Below are 21040 nucleotides of genomic sequence, written 5' to 3'. Positions count from 1 at the left end.
AGAATAACACGCACGGGTCGCTGATGTTTAACGTGTGACCGCTGTCGCCGCTGCGATGCTGGACCAGCTCGCGCCAGCTCCAGCGCGCACACACACACACACATGCATTCACAGTCACATATGGCATTACATAAACACGAGCTACTCGTGCGCGCGCCACTCCAGTGGTTGTAATCCCAGTCTGCGTGTCCCCGCGCGCGTTCGGGCGGACAAGTCAAGAGAGGTCGTTTGACAAAATAAAGATGTACTCAGTCGCATGCAAGAGGTGCAATCAGTGCGCGGGACAGTGGGAGGGAGAGTACGGGATCGCGCAGACCGTTGAGACACTCCGCACCGTCACTCAGATAGATGGACAAATCGGATCTATAACACTGTCCTTCATAAAATAAATCTGGCAATATTCATACATATCTTGCACTGTAGCCTATTTTTTATCCTCCCCTTTATTTTTGTTTCATTCAAATGATTCTTTCTTCTCTTTAAATCCTCTTTACGTGTGTATTTTATGTTTCTTTAATATATAGTTTTTAATTAATCTATATATGTCTAATGTAAAGCACTTTTAACTGCTTTATTGTTTTAAAGTGCGACACAAATAAACGGACCTCGCCTCAATATGTGTCACAGTGGTGATGGTTTCACGTCAACATTGTTTAAGGTTAATGAGGCAGGGAAAATTCGAGGACAGGAAAAGTGTGTGTATGTGTGTGTGTGTCCCTGATGCAGGGCTAATTTAGACTAAAGGGGCCACTGGCAGTCAGATTTAGGACAGGAAATGGAACAGATGACAGAAGACTGGTACTCAATCAAACTGTGTGTAGCTTTATATTTGTGTATTGACACATAGCTGATTAGAATGGCAGATAGTTTTTCAGTTGAGAGTCAGCTTCATACACGGCCGGATTAACCCACTATGGGGGCCCCTCTTCAGCCCCCCCACACCAATTTACTTTGGTTAAAGTTAAGCAGAAATGTATTTGAGAATAAAAAGCATAGAGCTGTATCACAATGCCATACAGCTTTTGAGTAGTGTTTGCACTGTAAAATGATAAAAGTATACTCAAAAAGTCCGCATGCATATACTGTATGTAGCAGTAAGAAAAGGCTTGATTTTAAGAGTGCTGAAATACAGGAGCTGCTAAAGAAAAGACAGCTCCAGGAAAATCTTGGAAAATCAAATATTGTTTACTCTTTGTGAGGTTTAATTGGAATGCAACACTTTGATTGACGTCCAACGGCGCACTTACTGTGTAGTTTCCTGTTTGTATAAAAAAATAAAGAATGCGGATTTCTGGTGCGCCGACTATACAAAACAGTATTCTGTACAGATAAGTTTATTATACGGACTTTGAGTTTACATACTAGCTGCTCTATGAGGCTGTATATAGGAATAGCGGTGCTTTGAGCTCAGTGCTAATGTCAGCATGCTAACACAGTGGAAATATTATCAGGCTGATGTTTAGCAGGATTTTATTCCAGGGGCAGTTTCCTGCTTTGCCTGGTCAGCAGTTCAGCCTTGGGTTCACATGCATTATAGTTTGTCAACTTAATAATTTAATTCATTCAACATGAACAACATTTTGCAAAGCGTCACACTTTTGTACAATTGTCTGTTGTTCCATAGGACTGAAGAAAGTAATTACACATGTTAACTGAGTTCAAATGCTGAATAGTTTATTGGTTTGAAAACTGCATTAAGAACTGAATCAAATGGCTATGTCATGTGAAAGGGTCGATACTTATTTAGAGAAACTAAATCTTCAGATACCTTCATTCAAAAGAGGCCAGTATATTTCAGTAATCCTGTTGATATTGTTGACCAAATACTGAATGAGACATGCACATTAGCTGGATTAATCATTTTAGGGTTCATCCATAACTTATCTCAAGAAAACAACCTGTTGCTTTCTCATGAAAATTGGGTATTTGTCCAATTATCCAGAGAAACAGACCTAGTGTTTTCCCAAGATAATGAGATAATTAACCCGTTGTGACCAGAAAACAACTCTTTTGTCCTGAGATAACGAGATAATTAATTCACAATCTCGAGATAACAGGATTAAAAACATAATTGCAATCACGGCGGCTCAAGGCTTCTATTCAAAACAGAGTAAAAGAAGAGAAAACATTAGACTCTTATTCCTTAGTGGCTAGAAACAAATAACTGTTTGCTATTATTTCTACCATAACATGATGAGCTGGTGATATGTCAGCTTCTTTTGAAGCTCCCCCCTTCTTGGCCAACCATCAATTAATGCAGCTTCAAACAGCAGCAGATGTTACAACTGATACATACATATCATGTCGTCAGTGATGCAGCTGCTACACAGGATATATTTGTGGTTATTTATCAGAAAACGATAACGTGTACCATGGGTATTCTGTAAAACATAATGATAATGTGTGCAAATAAGCCTTCAACAACTTGCAGATCAAATACTCAAGCTGTGATTGTGATATTTATAAAAATAAAAATAACACAAAAACAGAATATTTCTTTAACTTAGAATACAATCAACATCTTGATACAGCGACAGACACTCTGTCCACACAGGCGTCTATATACAACAAGGGTACGCACGAACATAGTCTTTGAGTGGAGTGCTGAGTCCAGGTAAGGTGCTTATATTTTCTGCTCCATATGAGCCCATGAGAGCCCTCCTGCACATCTGCTTCAGGCGCTCCGGTCGCTGCTTGCGATAGGGCGATGTCAGTTTACAGGATGAGCCGGTGTAATAAGTGAGCAGAGCGAAAAGTGACGCAAACGCCCTGTGGCTGCCGCACAGGCTGAAGAGCAGGTTGTTCAGCTGGACGCGAACACTGGTCGGGCCTTCGTCGCTTTGGTAACTCAGAGTGAAGAAAACATCTGGCTGGCCGCTGTCTCTATAACAACACAGCAGCATGCATTTACAGTCACTTTATGCACACGTAGTGTGGTTTATTTTCTTGTATAATGCTTTTTATCGGGCATGCAGTAAAGAGAAAAGGGTACAGAAGGACTATATCTATATGCATGTCCAATTTTGATCTTATAGGAATTTGTTTGACTAAATATAGGATAAGATATTAGTGAACACAATAGATCATTTTAGAATCAGACTCAGCTGTTCACAAAATAGGATTCATCAAAAGTCGTGACGAATATAAATACTGCAAGATATAAATGCTTTGTACATATTTTATGATAAACAAGCTACACTGGGTGAAGTTCATTTTTTATTTATTTACCCTGAACCAAATGCAGACAAAAACAACAGATAAAACAAAACCATGTAGTGGTAGATTTACCTGATGAGGAAGGTACCCTGCTGTGCCTGTGTGAGTATTTCGTGTGCCTCCTCCATGGTCATCGATCCCCAGTAGTAACCACTGTGTTGGAGCTGCTGGTAGGTGTGTTTCACTAGTTTGTACTCTGCTGCGCTGCTGAATGGACGGAGGTGCGTGGGGAAATTCTCAGCATCAGCTCCAGTGATTGGCTGCAGCAGAGAATAATAAATAAAGTTATTGCCAACAACAGTCACAGAGGAGGCAGTAAAGCAGAGTTAAACAAATGTTTACGGGTTGAGTCTAAGTCATCCTACCAAAGTTTATATATATCTATAAAATGTATTCTTAACATTATTTTTAGAGATGCTATAGTATAGTGTATGAATAAAAATAATGTAATACTAACAACAGTAATGCTCTGCAGTGGTTTAGACGCTTTGTAATAGAAACTTGCAGATTATGTGTCCTGTGTTCAGTATAAAAAGTCAAAGTCCAAAGGTAAACTCAGATATTTGACTTCTCCAAATTGAGCTTCAAAACGATGACACAGTGATAACCACAGATTTTGTGTGTGTGTTGGAACTCATACAGATGTAAAAAACACTGCATAATAACAAATTAATACTATTAATTATTGTTGTTATGTAATGTCTGGCTCAAACAAAAACCAACAAATGCTCAGCCCAAACATGTGAAGTCCATTATTTGTCACTGATAAAAAGACAATCTCATAACAATGTTTTAAAAATAGCTTTAAATATATATGAAGGGGTTAATATTGGCTCCACCTTTACCAGCTGCAACATCAAAGTGATGCTTAACCATTAACGCATCACTCATTCCATTCTGCATAAAGAGTACTTTTACTTTTGGTACTTTCATTTTTCATATTTTGATGTACTTTTACTGCAGTACAATTGGGAATGCAGAGCATTATATACACTGTTGCGTATTTACGTTTACTTTTAGTAAAAGATCTGAGTACTTCTTCCACCAATGGATGTCAAATTTGAGAAATAAATCCTGGTGTTTGATTTCGCTCCAGCCATCTGTGTGCTGTTTAAAAAAACAAATCTCCCAAAACAATAAAATCCACAAACTGAGCAAACGTTGAGTGCTAACCTGGCTCCAGGTTTCAGGTTCTTCATGTAAGTTCAGTGGTTTCCAGTGTAGATCTAGCGGACTCTCTGTGGGCTCTTGGCTCTCTGGTTGAACTCTCTCTGGGCTCTGGACTCGTTCTGGTCCTGCAGGTTCCTCGGGGGGTCGACTTTGGTTCTGCGTCTCCGCTGCACCGTTCTGTTTTCTGCTCGGTACTACTGTTCTATCAAGATTGTCTCTGACCATCCTAGAAAGGAAAATCCTCCTCTTGTCCAGCTGTTGCACCAGTTCCTCCACTTTTCACTGGCAGATCCTCCATCACTGACCCCTTTCTGGCCGGTCATCTGCTGCTCAGTCCTCTTTCAGACTCCATGTTGCTTTAAACAACAGCTTGAGAATTGAATCAAGATTTATCAACTTCATCACAAACTTCTGGAGAGGAGCAGATGCAGGATCTGTTCAGCCATCTGTCCTTGACGGATTGCCACTGAAGAACGTGATGAGCTGAAATACAAAAAGGTGAACAATCAGTCAAAAGTTCAGTTTATTCCACTGAACTGCATTTCTTAATCATCACAATATATTTGCAATAGGTCTAATGGTATGTATGGCCACTAGGGGGCAGCAGAAACCAGTTGTGAACACAACATTGACATATAAACAGCTGCTTATTTACACATCCAGCAGTTACAGAGCAACATTATCATTCATTTGTGTTTAGGGCTGCGACTATAGATGATTCTCACTGTGGATTAAGCTGTTGATTATTTTCTCAGTTCCCAAGATGACGTCCTCAAATGTCTTGTTTTGTCCACGACTGAAAGATATTCAGTTTACTGTCACAGAGCAGCTCAAGAATTCAGAAAATATTCACTTTTAATCATTTCAGTTGTAGTTGAGTTTACCAGTCGGACGTTTGAGAAAGCTGAGAAAGAAATGTAATACTAACATGCTATGTTTCTGAATTGTGTACATAGTGGAATGTCACCACAGTCACCTAGTTCATAACACAGCAAATATATAAATATTGCAATTCTTTCATCAGTATAGTAATAATCACCATTGTGTTACCTCCTTTGGCAATAGATAGTGACTTTGTGATTTATTTATTAAAATCTTTGAGAATGTCACATTTAGAAGCTGGAATCAGAGAATTTTTGATTATCAAAATAGTTGATTAATGTAATAGTTAATATATTGATTAATCGTTGCAGCTCTATTAGTGTCTCTGGCCACCTGACGAAATGAAGTCCAATATTCTCTCTCTTTTAGCTCTGTTTTGGGTCTCCACCAACTCCTCAGGGAAATATCTGGCTCTTTAGCTGCTAAATGCTCCACTATGTTCAACAGCTAGAGACGTTAACTTTGTCTGTAAGCTGTTTGGTGCTGAGCAGGTAGTGTTCTGTGGGTTTTTAAGGTTGTGGGCCGGACAGCTTAACAATGAGCTCACTATACATCTCTGTAAAGCCGAGGGGAGCTGCAGATTCAGTTGTTTACTCTCTGAAGGTTCATCACAATGAGCGACCTCTTTCCCTTTGTTATCATTCGATTCATTGTTACTATAAAAATATCACTTTACGGCCCTTTAACCTCACTGCATACTGGGCACAAGTAATCCAGTCTGTGTGTATTGTGTCTTAATTAGGTCATGTGACTGACAATAAACCGCATGTTTTTGTATCATCAATCACTGGGGAGGGCGGCTGTAACATAGCTCATGACAGCCGAAACACTTTCACTTTTGCAGGCAAGCGAGACAATGAAAGAAAAAAAAAAACCGATCGTGCTCTACAAGATAATTTATGTAAAAGTCTTCCAACACGTTAGTATGCAAGTATGTAGGATATAAGTATAGTCTTGTTTTTCGGTTTCTGTTTGTCTTTCTTGTTTTTGCTTATATGTTTTAAAGCAACTTTTGTTTAGAGACGTGCTGTTTAAATAAAGTTAAAAGTAACATATTACTTGTTACTTCGACTATAGGGCTTTACAAGAAGATGGACCGCTTCCAACACATTTTTTGTTCTTTCTTTCACCGTGCTCCCAGTAGACCACACACTAAAAATCTGATCAATATAAATACACTGTGAAATACAAAAAGTATTCTGTCTGTATATACTGTATATAATATTTGTTATTGTGGATTTTTTACTAAGTTAATATTCTTTACTGTTTTATTACTTATTTATAATACTTGTTTTTGATCTTTGATCTCTTGTTTGCACTATACTATACGCTGCTGTAATCCTGTAAATTTCCCCGCTGTGGGAATAATAAAAGGATTATTTTATCTTATCTCTATTTAGTTTCTTATGATACTTAACATCAGCTTTTGCTTTAACTCTTTGCTCAAACGATGATAAATGCATGTAAATATCTCACTAAGTTGTAATCTTGCTGCTTCACCAAACATTTCAATCTCAGCTCAAATCCTATAAACTTGATTGATCGTCTATTTGTGAGGTATCAGTTTACAGTAAATCGTGTAACTCCAGGATCCTGTTTTTCTCAGCTCACAATAAGTGCAGTGTCTGTGCTCCGCTTTGTAATAAAACAAAGACTATGAAGTTTAACTTTCAGTTTGAAGGTTTACACGTTGGATGAACGGTGCATAGCCTACGTTTTTGAAGCAGTACAACGGGACATGGACACGGCTTTGACCCGTCGACCCGAAGTGGATGTTAAAACCCACGCACTTACTTCATAGTAAGTGTTTCATAAGAGATCCAATGCAGTTTAGAAACATCACAAAAAAAATTCACAACGTGTGATAATGTGTCCAAATATTGAGTTCAGAACAAAAAGTAGGCAAACGTCACAGCAGAAGTGCTAAAAAACAATTTACTATTGAGTAATATTTTCTGTTATTTGGAACCTTAGGGGATGAGGTGAGATGGTAGTTACACGGGTATCAGTGTTCAATCTAAAAATAGGAGTTGATAAGACTGGGAGAGGTTGTCCATTTCTAATAGAAATATATATATATTTGAATTGCTTGATAACACACTGATACAACCCCAATTAAAGTTCTAAACAGTAAGAGCGTCCGAAACAGAATCATTTGTGTCTTTCAGTTTTGTACCTTTTTGAGTTCAAATGAATGAAGGAGTGACATGTGTCATTGCTGCCGCACAAAAAAGTTCGTAACCAACCAACTCTTAGTTAAATATTAATGATGCACAGAGTTCACTTACTTGCAACAACTTGACTGTCAAGAAGAGTCTTGGCGAGTCCGAACAGCAGAGAGCTCCAGTCAGCTTGGTCCCTGTTGGAGGTCGCAGCTCTTCATGACAAGAAACATTCCTACTTTCGGTTCAGGTTCGTATCACACCGGGAGGCGGGGCCGCACTATCAAAAAGATCTTTTGGCTCTGTAACACCGTATATGTTTCCTCAAGTTCTCCAATGACGGTTTAATTGACAGACGCGCACATGCGAGCGCGCGCGCGCGCACACAAACCACACGCTTGTTCAGGTGCTCCGGTCGAGCTCTTACTTTTACTTTCAGTTTAGACAAGCTGATTCTTTTAAATCACGTGATTGCCAGCAGAGCGCGTGCGTATGCGCGTGTAAATGTCGCGTGTGTGCGTGCGTGTGTAAATGTCGCGTGTGTGCGTGCGTGTGTAAATGTCGCGTGTAGACCGTTTACATGACCTAAAAATGCAGAATTACCAAGTAGGTCTGAATGTTTAACTTTAATGCAAATAATCTTTTTGGATCCGGATTTTGAACTATGCAAACTACTCCTTCCCGTCAAAATGAATGTGAAACTGTAAATGATGCGTGTTCAGCATATCAAACATTGATTATCATGAGTCTCATTATTATATAAAATGCTCTCTGCTTCTTCTTTTCTTAATAAAGTGGTGAAACGCTGCACACTTAAAACTAAACAAACATACATGTATATGCTATGAAGATTCATACATGTTGAGCTCCTTCATGGTTTAAACGACTAAATGCAAAAATACATTCAATGTGCAACATTACTGGATTTTTACGCAGATCACTTTGAAATGCAAAAACACGTTTTTTGCTCTAAAGACAGAAGAATATAATGGCCACACACAAACATGTAACACAAAAAGATAAGAACTTCCCTACAAGCTCAGACATGATCTTGGTTGCATTCAGAAAATATTCAATCTAATACCATTTTAAAACATTTTGAATGCAGATACTCTCAACCCCTGGAGGGGGAGCATTGTCCCTCAAAACCTGCATGAATAAAATGTAATCTTAGATATGCCCTTTGTTCATTCTTACAAAATGTATGATTTTTGTGATTGACATAATTATAATATGGGTAGTAAAACAGTATATAAAACCAGATGAAATATACAATTTTGGTTTGGTTGCAGTTTGTATCAGAGGCAGAAGTACACCTTGTGGGGAAACAATCTAACTGCACACACATTAGTACGCACACACTGATGCCATGGTAACTAGTCTGACTTCTCTGATCACAGAGCAATGATCAGTCAGCTTCTAGCATTTACAAAGCATTCATTAACATAGCAGATTTCAAGTTACACAAAGGAAACATCAGGGTTTCCTTCTGTTTCTTCACATCTTTATTAATCATTGGCGAGTATAAACGTCACTGTGAGAGGCCGATGTTTCAGACTGTGGCGCTGGACGCCTGGTCTTCTTTTTTGTTTTGTCTGTGCATCCAGTAGGCAGCAGCTGTTACAGCAAAGAGCCCATAAGTAGCCACGACACACTGTAAGAGAGCGGAGAAGGACATATTTCTGAAGTACTTGATATGTAAAAGCTTAAATTAACGTTTATATTGAATGCAGCCTGTGCGTGTAAATATGTGTGTGTGTTATGTACATTTCTGCGACCCTGCAGAGTGTAGCTATTAAAGTATTTCCTCAAACCAGTCAGTTCCCCAGAAGCCGGGGCCTCGATGCCAAACAGCTGCTTCTGAAATGCACAAATAAACACAGTAAGAGGAAGCACTGCAACCACACTGCTTGATATCACGATATCAAAATGTACGTTTGAGGAGATCAAAGACAAAGTAATCTAGTTTATGAACAGCATTTCATTGCAAGTGAAGCCAAAGTGCATTCAAAGCATATAAAATAGTAAATAGAACAAACCACATGTGAAAATGAAAGCAAAAAACAGTTAACCAAAAAATCAATCATCACCAGACATCAATGAGCCGGGAGTGGCTGTGGCCGTTTGAGCGTGTCGTCTTAAACGCAGGGTCGACGGTTTGATGATCAAGACACTGAACCCCAAATTGCTCCCACTGACTTCTCCATCATCAGTGTGTAAACGTGCACGTGAACGTAAACGTGCACGTGAACGTAAACGTGAATGATTGTACATTAAGGAAAAGAAAGGTGACAGAATAGAATGTGATAGAATGAAGCCTGCATGGTCAAAATGAATGTGAAACAAAAAAGACGGGAACACGTAAACACAATAATTTAGCGAGTCTCATCATAATCTAGATGAGGGCCTGCTCTTTAGCGAGGAGGTAAAAATGCTGCACGCAGCCACTAAACACAAAAAACAATCTGAAAACTATGTGACAAGAAATGTAGCAATTTCTTTACAAGTGCCGGAGACAGTTGCAAACACAAAATACTCTTCGCATGTTGAAACAGGAGGTTTGTTTTAAGTGGCATGACGAAGGCAGGGCTGAGATGACAAAATGGTTTATGGGGATGCGAATCACACTCAACAAATGCTTTGAATTAGATGAAACTGAATTATTCATCAGCCAGAGCTCCAGCTAATCAGCTGGACTTGCTGGCAGCACAGAGCTCATTCTCCACAGACTCTACACGGTCTTTTTTTTTTTTTTCATGAGAGTTTAACTGTGATAAAAGCTTAAAGCTGCAATTCCCTTTGGCTGAAGAGTTTGAAGGTTTTTCTTCTTCTTATGCATATGCTGAAATTTATTAACAAAATATCTCCGTTCTCAAATAGCTGCAACAGAAATACATGAAAGCCAGGCGTTTCTCATAACTACTGACAGGAGAATTAACTTTTTAATGATGTTGAAAACACATTTATCTAAATCATGTCACTAAAAATGATGAATGCGTTTTAATGTTAATGATGTTTTCAAACTAGCTTTGCATGACATGTGGCTGAGAAAGAAATAGCTTGACATTTTGAGAAATGTATAGTTAGATGAGCAGACTCACAGTAAATATAAAGCTATACCAAGAGGAGACCTTTAGGTTAGCTTAGCATAAATACTGAAAACAGGAGTGAACAGCTAGCTTGGCTCTGTTCAACAAAAAAGAAATGCCTGTGAGCACCTCTAAAGCTCATTTCTTTAATCTATTAAAAAACAAAGTGTTACAATTACAAGCTGTGGTTTCACATTAGGCAATGCATTTGACTATTAGCAGCCCTGTGCAGCCGTTTCCCCTGCTTCTAGTCTTTATTCTAAGCTAACCTTCTCCTGGTTGTATCTTTATATTTAAAGGATTTGAATTTGGGGTATACACTTAATTGTTTTCTTGCTGAGAGTTAGAGAGGATTGATACTACCCTTAATGTCTGAACAGTAAATACAAAGCTACAGTCAGGAGACAGTTAGCTTAGCATAAAGAGTGGAAACAGGGGGAAACAGCTAGCCTGGCTCTGTCCAAAGGTAACAACATCCGCCTAGCAGCACCTCTAGAGCTCACCATTACATCTCGTTTGTTGAATACATAGAACAAGTGTCAATAAAGCTCAGCACATAAGCTCCTGTAAAACAAAGGTGTAGTTTTATTGGAGGTTGCGTGCGAAGCTCTTTTAGCTGTTTCCCCCTGCTTCCAGGCTTTATGCTAATGTCACAAACCGGGCCGAACGGCCATGACAAAAAAGGGAGACGCATTCAATGAACAGTTGATTAATTATTTATTAAGTTTAAAGTAATATAAAAGACAAACATAAACTAACAGTGACATGTGAAGTCAGTCATTTCAGCAGTGTAAGTGAGTGGGTGCGTGTAAAGTGTATATGCAGTGTTGTATAGTGTAAAAACAAACCATAACTGAAACCAAAGCCAAAGTGGGTGTCTCAGGAAGGAGCGAGAGCCAACTGAAGATCCAGAGGGTTTTTGTACCGAGTGCTCTGGCACACAGGGCCAGTGTTGCAAATGGCCTCAGGTGCTTCCACTCTGCCTGACGACCCTCTGCCACACCCACCTCCACATCTGCAAGGAAGGCAGCCAAACGAACAGGCAGAGAGGGTCGTCACACCCCCCCCCCCCCCCATAAGACGGGGGTCCCACAGGACCACGACAACAGCAAACAACCTAGGAGATAAACAACCCTTTTATCCTCATGAGGGTCCCCTAATTTTTCAGCCGACCAGAAAACAACCCCTCATCAGAATCCAGAACAGCATCGCCCATACTCAACTGAATCTGCATCCAATTTATCAGCCTCCAACACAGGACTCAATGCCATTGGCTCCTGCTGGACATCACCAGGTGCACTAGAAGAGTGAGCATAATAGGGTTTAAGCAAGTTAACATGGAACAACTTATTAGGTTTCCTGCGACCGCGAGTTGAAATCAAATAATTCTTGTCTGAGATGCGCCTGACCACTGCAAACGGACCACAAAACTCAGCCTGGAAGGGTGAAGTCCCCAACGGACAAAGAGCCAAAACTCGATCACCGGCACTAAACTCACACATCTCAGCTTGAGGATCACACCTCCTCCTCATCCCAGCTTGTGATGCGGCCAACACTTCCATCACCAACTCCCCTGCAGAACAAAGTCGATGCCTAAACCCATTCACATAATCAATAAGATCGGTGGGCGGACCTGACTCCTTCCAACCATCCTCAAACACAGACAATGGACCCCGGACAGTGTGGCCAAACCCCAGACCACTTGGGCTAAACCCTGCCCTGTCCTGTAGGCCTACAACCTCCCGTGCAGCTAACAGCAACCACGGTAGTCCATCTTCCCAGTCCCCATCTAGCTCAGTGCAATATGAACGCAAAAGAGACTTGAGTTTTTGGTGAAACCGCTGCAAAGCACCCTGACTCCGTGCGTGATAAGCAGACGACTGGTTATGTCTGATACCTAGCAGTTTTAACACTTGGGCCATCAGGTGAGAAGAAAAATGTGATCCCTGGTCACCTTGTATGACTCTAGAGATGCCAAACACAGTTATGAATTGCCTCAGGGCCTTAACCACAGATTCTGCATTTATTGTTCGCAAAGGATACGCTGCCGGGTACCCGGTGCTTTGACAGATAAGTCAGTAAATACTGGCTACCAGACTTCGCACGGCACAGCGGCCCCACACAATCAATGATTAGGTAGTCAAACGGCTGACTGATAGCTGGAATCGGCTCCAGTGGAGCTGGTTTAATGACCTGATTTGGCTTACCAGTCAGCTGACACGTACTACACGTTTTAATATGCATAGAAACATCCTTTTTCATTCGTGGCCAGAAGAAATGGCGTAATATCCGGTCATAGGTTTTCCAGACACCCAAATGCCCTGACCCATCATGAGCAAGTCTTAACACATGACCCCGAAGCTTGGCTGGAATGACAACTTGAAAAATGGGATCCCCAACAAAATCTACACCATGGGGCACCCACTTCCTCACCAAAATACCATCCTGAAGAAGGTAGCCCCTGGAAACATGTTTCGCCTCACCAACTGACAGCACTGATCCAAACAACTCCTCCAAGGCTGGATCTGCTCTCTGTTCATTCTGCAGATCACTATGAGACACAGACAAAGGAAAATCAGGTAAACATGGCAAATTTTTCTCCACGTCCCCATCTACCTCCTTTGATTTGGCACGACTCATCGATCGAGTAACTGCACATGGAGGGAAACCTTCGGGAAAGTTTACAACACTCTCAGGCTGTTCTGAGGCTGAAGGAAAGGGAGTGACTATCGGAGGAGGAGGCACATCTGCCCACACACACGACTGCCAGCCAGGTCGTTGCCTAAAATGACGTCAATCCCTTCCACTGGTAACGCTGGTCTCACCCCAATAGGAACTCTGCCCTGCACCAAGCCACAGTCTAGATTCAGCATATGCACCGGGACAGGCAACACCCTCAACCCCATTCCTCGCATCAGGATTTTATCCCGTGTATCGGTCTCATCTGAAAATGACAAAATGGAGTCTCGAACATAGGAGTTGAAAGCACCCGTATCCCTCAAAATCTTAACGGGCACCTTAATGTCACTACCAGTCTGTGTTACAAACCCTTCTGAGACAAAAGGCCGATAGGACTCATCTGGGCCTCCAACCACGCCAGATTCTGCATGCCCATCTTGCCACACTCCCACAGGACCACGAACGCTTACAACCAGTGCAACAGGTTTTAGCCGCCCACCTCCAGCCTGCTGCCTCCTATCCCTAAGTATTGGACAGTCCTGTTTCCAGTGGCCTGCCTCACGGCAGTAATTGCACGTATCCTCCCATTTCAGGCGCTCCACCTGGAAAACCCCCGAAGCGACCAGATGACTTAACCCCTCCATCATTCTGCAACCCAGGTTCCCACACAGGCTCACCGAGCCGGCTTTTATGAATGAGCACATACTCATCAGCCAATCCTGCAGCCTGGTTGGCAGTTGTAACCTTACGCTCCGTAAGATATGTGGCAACACGACTGGGCAGAGAGTTCTTAAACTGTTCCAAGACAAAAAAAAAAACACCACACAAAAATAACAAACAAAAAAAACAAACCAACGCAGCCACACGGACCACGTTGCTTCACCTATCCAGGGACACTCCACAAAAGTCAACGAACACACTAGAAGACCATGTACTCACTGTTGCCAAAAAAATGCATCTCCCAAACACAGAACCAAATATCAGCTTCAAACCAATCAATTTGGACGGACGAGCCCCCACTTGTCACAAACCGGGCCGAACGGCCATGACAAAAAAAGGGAGACGCATTCAATGAACAGTTGATTAATTATTTATTAAGTTTAAAGTAATATAAAAGACAAACATAAACTAACAGTGACATGTGAAGTCAGTCATTTCAGCAGTGTAAGTGAGGGTAAAGTGTATATGCAGTGTTGTATAGTGTAAAAACAAACCATAACTGAAACCAAAGCCAAAGCGGGTGTCTCAGGAAGGAGCGAGAGCCAACTGAAGATCCAGAGGGTTTTTGTACTGAGTGCTCTGGCACACAGGGCCAGTGTTGCAAATGGCCTCAGGTGCTTCCACTCTGCCTGACGACCCTCTGCCACACCCACCTCCACACCTGCAAGGAAGGCAGCCAAACGAACAGGCAGAGAGGGTCGTCACACTAAGCTAAGCTAACGGTCTACTGACACTTTCATACTCATGTAGACACAAGAGTGGCATCAATCTTTTCATCTAACTCTCAGCAATTGAAGTGAAAAGGTGTATTTTTTTAATTTGTGCTATACATGACAGTAAAAATGAACTATCACTTTAAAAATGTCGCCGCCATCTTCTTACATTGTCTTTTTTTTAAATTCAAGACGACTGAATTCCATGAAGTGAAGTGTTCCTCTGGTTTACAGCACATGAGGGGGGAGAATGCAGAATACAAGCATCCATGTGAATAGATGAATAATTTCCATTATGAACATTACACTTGCACGGAGTGCGCCAGCGGCGACAGCAGAGTGCTGACGAGGCCGCTCTGCTCGGCAGCACTGATTTATTCTGCAGCCGGTATTAGCAGAGTAGAGAGGAAACCCTTTCTTCCCCCTCAAGCCTGATACAGATTTAATGAAGTGAAACCACGTTGTGGACTGGAGCATGATGGGCAGAGGACAGCTGTTTCAATCATTTAGAAATCAGCAGCTGTGCCCTTGTTGTTTATCTGATTCTTTTAAGATTTTATCGATGATAAAATGTCATAATGAGCATATCTGACACCTCTGTTACAACTCTTAAACACAGATGAACGGGACGAGGGTTCTGTGTGGATGATTTTATATTACAATGTCTAATAGATTAAACAATCACAAGGAGAAAAGAAAAGATGAGATAACTTTATAGTTATTTGAAATAATGCTAAATATGTTTTGTTTAAGTATTACCATGAAAACTTCAAGTCTTTTTTTAGGATTGTTTATGAAAACAATACGAAAATGAAAAACCCACAACTCTCATGACATTATTTTCAGCTGCAGAAAGCAGCTGTTTTCAGTGGAAAGACTCTAAAAACAGTGGTGGAAAAATAACTACATGCATTTACTCAAGTACTGTACAGTTTTGAGCAGATTAAGTACAAAAAGGTAGTTAAAAATAAGCCCCCACAGTACCAGCTGCAACCTCGGTGGTGCTTACACATAAATGCATCCATAACTAATCCAATAATATAATGTACATTATTCTGAAATGGGACATTGTGCATAGTACTTTTACATAGTATATTTGCTAACACATTTGTACCTTTACTTAAGTAGAAATTGGATTGCATGACTTTTACTTGTGAGTAAGGTTTAGTAACAGCAGGAGTGCATGTGCAGCTTTCTTCTTCATCTTACTGGTTCATATATTGGGTATATTGTAGCATTATGTTGATCATTTACATTTACAGAGTCCTTTATTTCTATTTTTCTCATATTTCTTTATGCTTAGGCCTATAATACAGTATATAAGAGCAACTGTCACTGTCCAATTTCCCCCGCAGATACATTCAGTATTTCTGATTCTGATTCAGTTGCACCGTAATACTTTTACTTAAGTACAAGATTTATCCACCACTACTTAAAACTCCTGGTTCGGGGCTTGTAAAGATCAGTTTCATAAATATCATATAATATATATATATATATATATATATATATATATATATCAGCATGAATCTCACCTTTGTGTAGCTTGTGTAAGTTTGTTTTAGAAGGCGTACTGGGCTCATTGTTGCCCCTTGTGGCTGCTGAGGAGAGACACACTCACTGTGTATTTTCCGCCCTTGTCTTTTTAAATACTCGTTATTTGTATCCCTATTTTTTGCACAGCTATTTGCTATTTTACAAATGTTATACACTCTACATGTTTCCAACCTTTAGACAGTTTCTTGTAAAGCTGTACAGTGAATTTGGGAGATCATAAAACGCCTCCATCTTATCTTATCTTATTTTATTTGATATGATCAAGCCAAAATCAATAAACAAATTATTGTTTCAGGCCGTGAAAGGTGCTCCACCTCATGAGTAAAATGATCAGGGAAAAGTAAAAGTAAAAAGAGAGAAAGTGATATGTTAATAGGTATTTGTTTAATGCAAATAATCCCTTGTTTTTAAATCAAAACAGATGCATTTTCACTCCATCAATCCACTTGTTCTTATTTTATTTAATTCCACCACTGTAGACAGTGCATGCATAAATCAAACACTGTTCTTACCTTCACCTCTGTTATGAGATGACCGAAACTGGTGAGGGGGATCCGCGTGTTAACGGGAGACGTCGGCATAACTGGAGACAGTTTGAATGAAAACGTTTATCATGCCTCACACAGTCACTCCTCAGTCTCACACGTAACTTAAATGAACATTTAGAGGGGGAAGACTGGTACTTACTGCTCTGTTGGTTGCAGGCGGGACGCTTATACAATATATTTCATGTGTACATTAAGTTCCGGGGGAGCTGTAACTCAGCGTTCTGTCCAATCATGTGTTTCCATTCAATGCGCGGACCAATAGGACGCGGCCAGTTGGGCGGGGCTTGCAGCTTGTTACACAAACGTCAGATCTCAGAGGCGACCTGTCATCTCTCTATTCAACCACAAGAGGGCGCCAGATTACAGTTTATAACAAGGCATGTCCCCCAAATACAGGTTTATTCAAATACAAGCAAAACTACTTTTTACACGTCAACGCTTTATTTTATGTCTCCTAGTTTCATACTAAATACTTAGAAATGTTCCCACTTAGTTTCTAGAGAGAAGCTGAGAACTTATACGTTTTTGACAATTATCTTAAGTGTGATATTTTAGTTATTTATTAAGCAAAAGTAGCTTTATTATATTCAGTAGTATGATAAACTGTAATTTACAACACTGGAAACATTTTAGTTTTGTGTCTCAAAATAGGCTACATTTTAAAATACATTATTTTAAATGACTGTTGCTATAGTAACTAAAGTAACTAAATAGATTTACTAAAGTGCTTAAGTACAATTTTGAGGTACTTATACTTGAGTATTTGTATTGTATGCTATACTTTGCATTTCTGCTCTACTACAATTCAGAGAGAAATGTGTTTTACTCCACTACATTTATGTCACAACTACAATTACTAATAACTTTAACTGTAACATACATGTTACGTGAAATACTAAGACCATTCATGTAATGAAGTAGAACTATTAAGAAGCACAAAGTGGAAATACTCAAGTAAAGTACAAGTACTACTTGAGTAAATATACTTTTACTTACTGCAGGTTATTTTTTAATTTAGCAATATTGAAATTAATTCAATACTACCAAGTAGGCCTACTTAAGTACTATTTTCAGATACTTTAACTTTACTTGAGTATTATGCTATTTTATGCTACTTGTATTACAATTCAGAGGAAAATGTATTTTTTACTCCAGTACATTTATTTAACAGCTGTAATTACTAATTATTCACAGACTAAGTTTTTTAATTCAAAACACGAGACAAGTCCGCATGATCGTCATAGTTTAAACTACACATCAATATATGAAGTAGTTAAAATTAGCTGCACCTCAACTAAAGTGTCGCTGACATTGATACTGCAGTAATGATAATCCAACAATAAAACACTGACAGGCTCAATTCTGTATGTAAAGATAATATTAAATTACTTCTGTACTTAAAAAGTATAATTTTGAATGCAGGACTTTTTCTTTGATATTTATAATGTGGTATTGCATCTTTTACTTCCACTGCTGATCAACAGCACCATGTTGTCCAGACAGGAGATCTAAATATAGTGGACTGCTTTTATGTTTCTAAAATAAGAATTCTGATCTCTAGATATTTAAAAATGCATTTTGTGGATCTCAAAATGTAAGTCGTGAATCATTTGTAAGTATATATATATATAAATATAAATATATAAATCTAAGTGGTTGATTTGAAGCTCATTTGAACTAGTTTAATTACTGTTTTTATTAGCTGTTAATTTATTAAGCTGTTTATATATTTTGTTTTTTAACATCTTCATAGCTGTCACATAAAATGTAATAAAAAATAAAGGTAGAATATTTATGAGGGGGAAGTAAAATACAAGTACCTCCAAATTGTTTCTAATGTAAATACACTAGCCTACTTAAGAAAATGTACTTTCACTTTCCATCGCTGCTAATGAGGTATTATAATTATGATAAGTATAATTATAAGAAAAATGGAGAATGTGTTCTGTGGATACCACAATTCACTCATTATGAAATAAAGAAATAATGTGTTTGTAGCTTGAGACACAAAACTGAAAATGTAGCCTGGTTGTAATATTCAAGATGATATACAGTTAAACTTAACACATATTTATAATATAATAGGATTATTTACTTGAGTTACCAAGTGTCTCTTCGTCAGTTCAAGTTGTTGATTAACTATTAACTTGACCCTCTTAATTACCTTGTAATTATTACCACAACACATAGTCTACATAAGCTTATTATAAATATCATTGATGACATTAAAGTCAGTATTGCAGAAACTGAACACCAACATTGTTCTTTAGGTCACCAAGGAAAGCTTGTTTGTTTGTCCTCAGTGTCTACAAGCTGATATATAAACCAAGAGAGGAAATGCTGTTCAGAAGCTCGCTGTCATTGTTGAAGGTACAAACCAGCGGTCACATCCCCTTTCTGCAGAATTTGGTCATTTTATACACATACATGAAGACATTTCTTTCCTTTGTCTTCCCACTTCTGCCACCACAGTCCATGTTCACTGCTGAAGTGCACAGTCACCTCTGAGCGATGAAGAGGAAGTGTGCAGTCACATAAAAAGTGTTTGAAATCGGGATCAGGTTCAGATCAACAACCCAGGTCGGCTCAGAGTTTCACTGCATGTATTTCTGCATCTTATTTATTGATCAACCAGTGACTACATGTTGACTGTGTAATCTTACTAATGCACTCATCATGACCAGTATCTCCACCAACTAGGCACGTTTATTTATACAGCCCAATATCACAAATCACAAATTTGCCTCGAGGAGTCTAATAATCTATAACGCATACGACACCCTCTGTCCCTCGACCCTCTTTTCCAGTTGGACATGTTTACTGTATATATTAATAAAATATCCAAGAGTTACTACGAAAATATCCTAAAAACATAAGTGAAATAATCAAATCATATCATTAAAATATCAGAATATTTGTTTAGATAAATATCCTCAAAATATTAGTAAAATAGCATAAATATATTCTTAAAATATTAATAAAATATCCTAATATTACTTCTAAAATATTAATAAATCATTAGTCAAATATCCAAACAACATATCCCCAAAAATATTAGTAAAACATCATTAAGCTATTTGAAAGAATGTCAGTAAAAGTAGAAAGATTGATTACATTATATAGTAGTAAAGGTTTGTAGTATTTAGCTGGGACTTGCACGTAAATGAAATGTTCCTTATAGACTGCATTCGTTTCTTTACACCATCTGTGTGACAGGTGAGAGATGATGGGCACCTTTTTAAGCCCCTTTCTCACATCAAACCTGAACATAACAGTTACACATATTTGTTTCTGTCACTAAACTCCTACACATAACATGACCAGAGGAATTAAAGGCACAATCCGTAGTCTAAGTGTAATGAACAGGGACACCCCAGCACCTGAATTCATAATAGATTAGCAGCCCTCGATAAAACTAAATACAGTATTTGTTTTTGTAAAGCAAAACCCCTGAACGTATTGAACTGAGTAAGGTTAGGTTTTCTTGTTTAAGCATCCAAAAATCTGATGGATTTATGTGCTGGGGTGTTCCTTGTACATTATAAATTGTGCCTTTAATTCCTCTGGAATGGTCATGTTATGTGTAGGAGGTTAACTGTGAATATTTGAACCTGTTATGTTACAGGTTTAATGTGAGAGAGGGGCTCCAAAAGGTGTTCATCGTCTGTCACCAGCCCACAACTACACAAGCATACCAGCAACGATATACCGTTTAGCTGCACAGATGCATTCAATAAGAAAAGTAATTTGAAATCACACAGATGATTTGAACTGTTGCATCAAACACTTGACTGATTAAAGCTGCATTAAATCATTTGTTTTCTAATTGGAAACCTAAAATAACAGCAGGTCTTAAAACGCTTGATACACGGACCCTCTTCAGAACAAAGTGTCAACGTTAGAGAATAAAGCCGGGCTCACTTTAAAGCCCTTATTATGTCGATGTTCTGCTTTTGTGTTGCATATTCATAAAGTTTCCACACATTATTAGAGGATAGGTTCATCAGTCTGTTTTAGAACAACAGTCATGGACCCATATGAGCAGTGATTTAGATGCTGTGATCGTTCCTCCTTCTCATTCAGGTACATTAGGTCAACCTCTCCTGACGCACTTCCACTGGGAAGAGGGACAGAGTCCACAGCCCTCCTTCTGTGCATAAATACATTCCTCAGTTTATCTGACGTTGATATGAGGCTTCAGCAGTTTGATTTAGACCAGGGGTGTTCAAACTTTTTTCAAAGAGGGCCAGATTTGATAATGTGAAAATGCCCAAGGGCCAACAGTCCCTGCTGACATTATTTTA

General features: G+C 39.2%; 1 protein-coding gene across 1 annotated transcript; it reads right to left on the bottom strand.

The window, feature by feature from the left end:
- Window positions 1-1453: 1453 nt before the first annotated feature.
- On the bottom strand, window positions 1454-7850 carry socs1b (suppressor of cytokine signaling 1b). Its single transcript, XM_076091512.1, has 4 exons — window positions 7557-7850; window positions 4390-4869; window positions 3289-3476; window positions 1454-2883 (listed from the first exon to the last, which is right to left on the bottom strand). The coding sequence occupies exons 2-4, from the start codon at window positions 4609-4611 to the stop codon at window positions 2559-2561; spliced, it is 735 nt and encodes a 244-aa protein (XP_075947627.1). The 5' UTR covers window positions 4612-4869; window positions 7557-7850; the 3' UTR covers window positions 1454-2558.
- Window positions 7851-21040: the final 13190 nt, after the last annotated feature.

The sequence above is a fragment of the Anarhichas minor genome, unplaced genomic scaffold (assembly GCF_050575085.1).
Source record: "Anarhichas minor isolate MPS153535 unplaced genomic scaffold, ASM5057508v1 ptg000014l, whole genome shotgun sequence".
NCBI classification, from domain to species: Eukaryota; Metazoa; Chordata; class Actinopteri; order Perciformes; family Anarhichadidae; genus Anarhichas; species Anarhichas minor.
This window is presented reverse-complemented; position numbering and strand designations above follow the sequence as displayed.

What these genes read in the sequence shown, in the direction of transcription:
- socs1b (XM_076091512.1), bottom strand. Translation starts at nt 4,611, where the DNA reads ATGGTCAGAGACAATCTTGATAGAACAGTAGTACCGAGCAGAAAACAG. An exon ending in AACCTGAAACCTGGAGCCAG is followed by an intron (nt 3,477 to 4,389) that starts GTTAGCACTCAA and finishes TCTCTGCTGCAG; the next exon opens with CCAATCACTGGAGCTGATGC. An exon ending in CAGGGTACCTTCCTCATCAG is followed by an intron (nt 2,884 to 3,288) that starts GTAAATCTACCA and finishes GTGTTGTTATAG; the next exon opens with AGACAGCGGCCAGCCAGATG.